At 58.4% G+C, this 7,732-nt stretch overlaps 1 protein-coding gene across 1 annotated transcript; it reads left to right on the plus strand.

Moving 5' to 3' along the window:
• Window positions 1-2,547: 2,547 nt before the first annotated feature.
• Window positions 2,548-5,156, plus strand: MNEG_11814 (hypothetical protein; the record flags this gene model as incomplete). The annotated part of the gene is made up of 7 exons (XM_014039714.1): window positions 2,548-2,638; window positions 2,921-2,982; window positions 3,221-3,383; window positions 3,729-3,916; window positions 4,159-4,293; window positions 4,490-4,607; window positions 4,825-5,156. Coding segments are annotated over 7 exons (1,089 nt in total), but the record flags the coding sequence as incomplete, so codon positions are not given.
• Window positions 5,157-7,732: the final 2,576 nt, after the last annotated feature.

The raw sequence follows: 7,732 nt of genomic DNA on the forward strand, positions 1-7,732 counted from the left end.
GCGGGCGGGCGGGCGGGCGGGCGGGAGTGGCCGTTGAGGGCAACCACTCAACCAAGCAAGTTGCGCTATGTTATGCTTCTTGATGTATTGATGGATGCGTAGTTCAGCTAACGGAAAGAAACATGTAGGTTGTAGTTTTGTGAGCCTTGGCTCATTGGCACATAGCCCCAGCCAGCCAGCCAGCCCCTGGTCAGCCCTTGGCAGAGCTCACATAATGCCAAGCTGATAGCCGCAGTGGCTGAATCTACATGAAACGGTACCAGAAAGTTGGCCTTCCTCGGAGTGACGCTTTTGAGAAAGCTGACGTACAGACACCACAAGGCAGCAGCAGTGCTTGAAAAGGCGCCGCACAGGCAGCGCCCAACCATTTGGCAATGCCAAAGCCTGCAGAAGCAACAACAGCGACAGCACTGCTGTTTCTAGCCACCCTCTGAGCCGCAGACCGTGCCTGAGTGCTGCGGCTCGTACGTCATTGACCGCGTATAGCTGTGCCCTGGTCGCCCCCGTCGCGTGGTCGCCGCCTGTACGTACTTGGAGATAGATACGACAAGCAGCCTCCCTCGCACACAGTTGCAGAAATTCCTCGCTTCGCCAGTCATTATTGGTCCCGTGCTTGAGACCCTGTACATCATGTATTTGGACGTGCGGGTGCGGCCTAAGCAAGATGGTCTCCTTAGCACTCCCTTTGCTTGCGAGCACCTGTGGTTTACAAGTCCAAAACGTCTCCTGGTGCTAGGAGACCCGCTCTCCGCCTCCTCTCGTCAGCCTGTTCTTTGATCGGATTGAAGCGTGGCTGGCCGGGCGGGGGCCCTCGGTCGGCATGGAAAGAACCTGCCTGGCAGAGGCCTGATGCACGCGCTGTTGTATGCTGATGACACAGCGCTCCATCCTGGGGCAGGACGATGCAAGCCTGCGAATCATCTCCAAACCGTTGTTGAGAATCTCGGACATGCGACCTGCGGGTGATCGTTTCCAAGTGATTATGCGTGGTATTTGGCACCAGGTGCAGGCATCGCCCCGTGGGCAGCCGCTACGAGTCACGGGGCGACAGCCAATATGGGTAGCGCAAGCAAGCGGGAATATGTGCCTCATGCTGATCAGCAGCGACAAGGCGTACCCGTCGCTGTCATTCGGCATTGCATTGCTGCCTCGTCTGCGACACAATTGGGCTGAGGCCCGCGCAAATGAGTTGTATCGTCTCAGAAACCCTGGACGGGGTACATTGTGCCAAGTCAAGCCTACCGTACAGTTTGCCAGCTGTCACTGAAGGCGGTACCCAGGCGGTACCGTAGTCTGGCGCATGGCAGTGCGGCGGCGCTGCAGTCACCAGCATCGGGCGAGTCACACCCCTGAACAGTGCATGGATGGTGATAATTGATGTCTCAGCACTCCGCTGCTTGCCGCACACTTGCTCCTTTGATCCCCGGTGAGACGGTGACGGCCGACTACGACTCCAAGGTAATGAGGTATACTTTTATTTTATCTCAGCCCTGGATAAAAAAGCGTTACCGAAACTTCTTAGGGGCTTCCTGCGTGGCAAAGCAGACCCGTGCGTGGCAAAGCAGACCCTGCAGATCAATCTCGTAGGCGCCCTGAACCATGCATTACGAAATATACGGCCTCGTTTCCATTGCATTTGTGGCCGTGCTGGCCGCTTACACCAAGCTTCTCATCGCACCCGTGCTCGATACTTGGGCCTGATCTCAGGCTGCTGAGCCGTTCAGACAATTGTGGGTGGTTAAGAACTGCCAGCCAATTGGCGCTGCATCGACGGCAACGTATGTGCAGCGAACGCACAGCAGCAGCAGCAGCAGCAGCACCAGCAGCAGCAGCAGCAGCGGCAGCAACAGCAACAGCAAAGCCGGCGCTTTCTGTGTTTGCAGAGCAGGGGCATAATCGGCCACGCTTGGAGGCCCGTCAATTAAGATCGCAGCGGCACGTGCTCGGCGCAGTGAAGTGAGCGGGCAGGGGCGCGGGTGGCCTGTCGACGCAAGCGGCCATGGTGGACGTCTCTTTACCCCTGGAGGAAGTCGTCTCTCGAGAGATTATACGGAAGCTGCGGCTGGTGCGCGTGTGCGTAATGACCTGCCTAAATCCCTCTCTGTGTGTGTGTGTGTGCGTGCGTGCGTGCGTGTGTGCGTGTGTGTGTGTGTGTGTGTGTGTGTGTGCGCGCGCGTGTGTGTGTGTGTGCGTGCGGCTTGGCACACATGCGAGTGCACGTGCACGTATGCTTGTGCATGGGTGCGTGCGAGCTTGGACTGGCAAGAGCAGCCCCTCTGCGCGATTATGTTGTGCAAGGAAGCTGTCCAGTACACAGCGTACGTACATCTTGGCCATTCAGTACATGCACTCCGCAATAGGTCTCAATTTTTCTATCCCCAGCAAAACCATGCCCGTTTTTACATTGGCTCCAGGACCACCGCGTGGTTAGAGACGAATATGTCAGCCCAGCACGCGCCAGCTGCGCATCTCAGACCTGCCTGCCATTTGACGCTGCCATTTCACCGAAACCTTGCAACTCGCTGGCCTGGCGCCTTGCCATTCCAGGCCACCGAGGCAGAAAACAAGGAGGATCGGGAGATTGTGTGCGAGGAAGTCTTTTGCGACGTCACCGGGCGACTCGATGCCGCCGCACGTGGTGAGTGGTCGCGAAGACAAGCTGGGCTGCCTCGGCCCCTCCGCGGTCAGCTCTGAGTTGCGGCTTCTTCACCATGGCCCCGCCACGTTCAAGCGGTGCAGGGTCTGGAGTTGCTGGAGCGCCACAGCCTGCTTGCGTGGCAACCTTTACTTTGCTGCTACCCGCAGGAGCCCTTTTGTTGGCTTGGCAGGACATGGCTGTCTGTCCCTTTCGCACAACTCAAAACCACGCCAATAACATTGAGTCACCCCTGCGGGTGCGGTTGCTTAATTGCATTTCCAGAGCGCTTGGGTGTTCACGAAGACGTCAGCTTTTATCAAGTGCTGGCTCCATACTACCTGCAGGTGTGGCCGTGATCTCACCTCACAGCTGACGCACCGGCAAGAATATTAGATTTCATCACATCACCGGCCCTCTGCCCGATTGTTGGTCACCGGCCTGTCCTAGTTTGTCACTCAGCGCTTGCGGGCAACCCAAGCGCCTCAGACCCTCGTGGCTGGCAGCGATCCCTTCTATGGTGGGCTGGTACTATCCTCTTTGCAGCCCGTGCGATTTCACACGCCCCGCGCACCCATCCTTCAGGACACCAACGCGGCCGACGCGCTGCTGTACTTCTGCAAGCGCCTGTGGGGCCAGTCCATCGTGGGTGCCATATTCGCGCTGCTGCTGCATAGGTGGCTACTGCTGCGGCCAGAAGCCGGCGGCATCGAGCAGCGGCAGAAGCACGTCCACGTGCTCATGTTGGGTGCGTGGTTGTCCCACCGTGCTGTATGCCTGTCAAGTTCTGTTTTGTCGTTGCAAGAAGTGTTTACTTGATGCCATCAGAGATTATACCTGTCTATGAGTGTCTGAGATGCCAAACCTTTGTGCCTGCCACGCTACATGGTATTGCGACGCTTAGATTAGCGGGGGTTGACCAGGTGGCGCCGTGCTTCCCTGCTCCTCGATGTTGGCATCACCTCCAGGCATATTACCGCTCACACCGCCTCTTGTAGCATCCTCGAGCCAAAATAAAGAGCCCCCGTGACATCTGGTTACAGCATCCGCTCACACATCCCCCCCCTGGGCCCAATTACTCACCACCCGGCAGGCTGCCGTCAGCTGTTTCTGGGCGATGTTCAAAGCGGCTCCCGTCGATTCCAGCCGCTGTTCGATTTTGTGGCCCAGGGCATCGCGCTTGCGCCCAACAGGGGCCCGCTGGATGGGCTCCCCGCGCAGGCTAGGGCGGAGGTCCTGAAGGTGGCGGCGGCATACCTGCCCTACTATGAGCCTGCGGAGGTGGATACCTCACAGTTTTCCTTTCTACTTGTATGTCCTGTGTTTGATAGCATGAAGCTTCCAGCAATTGCAGAGGCATCCGCTTTGTGCACACGGAATGCACGTTCCCCACACCATTGTGTTGGAAAAGTCGCGGTGCAGCAAGTGGAATACCCGCCGCGCAACATGCAACATGCATGCATGTTGCTGCTATGCACTGCCTGCCACCGCTTTCTTGACGATGGGCGTGCCGTGTTCCCCAGGCTGTGCGGCAGCTGTTGGAGGACTTCCCTTCAGCTTCTCACACGTTGGCTGAGGGCGGCCACACCCCTGGGGAGGGCACAGACTTTGTGGTGGCAGAGATCACAGACACCATCCCACGGGTTAAGTCGGAGCAGGTGGGTGAGCTCGGGCCCAGGCGGATGCGGTGGTGGTCGCTTGACGGGGCCGCCTCCGCCGCCGTGCAGACACAGAGCTGGTGAGCTGCTGCCGAGGCGCCTGGCAGGCTGTGGTACACCTCGTAGATGCCACTGGTCGTACTGGCGAACAGACTTGTGACCCCCGTCCAACCTCATCCACCACATCCCGCCCCAGGGCCTGCTGTCGTACCTGCGCACACTGATTGCACTAGGGCCGACCCTCCGGGTGCGTGGTCTAGGCGTCACCACGCGGCTGCGGCTGCAGAGCGAGTTGTACAGCCTGGCGTCAAGGGGTAAGTGGTCCGGCTTTGACGCAACGTAAGGGTCAAGCACCTGGAGGGTGCGCCCTGTCTTGAAGAGGAGTCTCTTGCTTGCATTGCCACTCTACATGTATGCCGGCTCGGCCCCTGCACTCGCATCGCCCAAACGGATGCGCCGCACTCGCTGCCCGTAGCTCACATCCCTTGACCGGCTCCCCGCGCACACACGCTGCATGCATGCACCCCGCAGGTCCCCCGCATTACGCGCCCCGGGACGTCCGCCTTGCGGCCCGCCAGGTGCTGGATGCGCTCTTCCCCCTTGGCCGCCGCAGCCGCCAGCTCGTACGTCTTGCATTTTGGCTGCTGAATCCCCTGAGCGGCCTTCTGCTGCTGCCCGTGCGGTTCAACACGTGGCTCGTGTCGCTGGTTGGCGCACTGCTGGGCTGGCTCCTGCGGGTGCTGAACAGGCTCTTGCGGCGGCGGCCACCAGCAGCGGCGTCGGACAAGCAATTGGCGGTGCCGGTGGTGGCGGCGGAGGCGACGGCGGCGGCGGCGGCGGCAGCGGCGCAGCGGCGGCGGTGACGGCGTATGTGTGGCGGCCTGTCCAGTCAAGCAGGAGCAGCGTGTACGCCCATCAAGTTTTGGACTGTTTGCCATCTTTTCCTTGTTGATGCTACTGGGTTTCCCCTCATCCTTCTTTCTGTTTTGGTGGTGCGGCGTCTGTCGGAGGGTGAGCTTTCCCCAGCAATGCAACCCTCACTGTATGCGCAGCAGGTCCTGCTGCCAGCTAGAATCGGACCTTGCTTTCAAGCCTTGCTTGCATAGCCCAGGCTTGATCACAAACAGGCGTCTTAATTACTGCTGACCCGGCCCGGGGCTCCAGGCCAGCATCCATCCAATGTAGTAACTACTGTACCAGCATGCTACCTGCCAGTGGTAGGGCATGCCGCATATTCATCAGAGGCACGCTAGCTATGTGCAGGACCACGCATAGTCAAGGCTCAACGTATTTTTGGGCCCGACGTAAGCATTACCATCTCCGTCGACGTTACGCTGGGTCTCATCTTAGGGCGTCGTGCAAGAGTCTGGTGCAAATACTCGACCTGGCTGCGCCGCCGCCATGCACGTGTGCAGTTTCGCGGGATGCTTCTGTTCCCTGCAGAGCTGCTGGGTCGCAGTTTTGACGGACAATGAGAGCAGTCTCGATGGTGTCACGGTGACATCACCAGGACCAGGTGGCCGGCTCACTCAGTGAAGAGCGTTCAAAGCGGAGCGCACCGTCAAAACCCCAATATCAACCCGCAGTTGTATCAAAACAACTTATCACGCGGTTGCAAGCCCTGCAATCGTGGACTCGAGTCGATTCAATCGCAAACATTACATTATGGTGCAGACGAATATCATAGATGCACAATACTCAGCGCCTTAGATACTCGTCCATAACGCTGTTTGAGCGTTCTCATTACTTCACCGAACCTGACTCATCTGTTTTGTCGAGTATTATCCGTACTATCACCATGCTCAGTGATCTGAACGGCTCTTCGCCGTCTGGGCGCCTTTTGTGCTAAGGCGCATGATACCGTACTCATGATACATGGCTTCAAAATCGGTGAGTACCGCCTGGGGATCATCTCTTGGTGCGCACACGCATTGGGTTGTTAGGTGATGTTGCGATCTTGAGCCTCGCGCATCAGCAAGTGCCATGGCCGGACCATGCTGGACATCTGAATCGCTGCCTGCTCTCCATGGCTGCAGGTGGTGGTGGCGCTGCACCTGCACCGCAGCGCTCAGTGCCTGCCATCATGCCATCCACTCCCCGCGCGCCGCTTGCGCTGCTGGTTGAAGCGCATGGCGTCCCCACACTCGGCGACCCCACAAGAGGGGTGCTGAAGCACATGGTGCTGCAGAGCTTGGCCGTCGGATCGTGCTGGCTTGTGCAGCGCTCAATCAATAGCTGGCGCCACACCCCTGCATCAACATCACCAACCTCCATCAGGTCAAGAGCAGGCCCGACAAGTGAGTGACTGGGGCATGTCGTTTGTGCCGTGAGCAATCCACGATTCGCTTATCATGGGAGGCAGCTGGGGATGCAAGCCAAGGGCTGGGGTGGGTGAATCTGCTGGAGTTGGCGGCAGCCGCTCACCCTAAGCATCACACGCATCAACCTAGCTGCGTACAATCATCAATCCTGCGACCCTCAAACCGACATTTGCCGATATATGCTCTTGCTATCACAGGGAGAAGAGACGACTGCACGGGCGGCGTCTGCACAAGTACAACAAGGGATTGTCAGCTGGCATGCGCCGACGCTGTCTTGGCGCACCGTGCTGCTAGCTGCCGCTGTGCGCAAAGATCACGTGGCGCAGGGGCTGTGCTACTAGCTGCAGAACTCTGGCGATGTCCCGTGCGGCCACACCTGAGGGCGGCAGTTGGATACGCATGTCTAGTCGTTATGCGGCGGCGGCCAGCTCGCCAGCAAGCGGCACAAGCGCTCCTGTTGTTTGCGATTGTGAAATGTGTTGATTCCTTTCATGTGCACTTCCATGCATGGTTGCAAACCTGAGCTTGTTCTCCATTTCTGTCCGTTGCGTGCAGCCATTGGGTGCGCGCGCACGTGCACCGCGTTTGTGTTTGCGCACGCACACATGCTTCCATCCCCAGCCGTTGGCGCATGCCATAACCATACGGCAACTTAGATTTGCAATGTAAAGCATATAAGTATATAGAGGTGCAAAGGAATGCCAAATACTGCTATCCAGAGCGGCCTGGCTGATCCGCTAGGGAAAGAGTGCAATGATTCCTTAAGTGGTCATTATCTGGTCATTACTCGGTCCTTACGCGTCCCTATCCCGCGGCCCAGCGGCTCGACAGAGTCCTTAGAAAGTCCTTAGGCCGTCCTTAGGCTGTCCTTACATGGTCCTTATTCCAGACTCATAAGGACCGACTAGGGAAAACCCTCGTCCTTGCAGTGGCCGCCGTTTGGGCAGCGTCCGCGGCTGCCTCCCCCTCCTGTTCCTTGCATGCGGCTATGTGCGCGTTGCGCTGCTGCCACTCCCTGATCAGCGTCACCAGCGGTTCCAACGCCATGTCTGTTTGGGTGAATGTTTCAACAGAGTCGCCCCACTCCACCCTGTAGTAAGCGCATTCTTGCATGATAC

The sequence above is a fragment of the Monoraphidium neglectum genome (assembly GCF_000611645.1).
Source record: "Monoraphidium neglectum strain SAG 48.87 unplaced genomic scaffold scaffold02920, whole genome shotgun sequence".
Classification (NCBI taxonomy): domain Eukaryota; kingdom Viridiplantae; phylum Chlorophyta; class Chlorophyceae; order Sphaeropleales; family Selenastraceae; genus Monoraphidium; species Monoraphidium neglectum.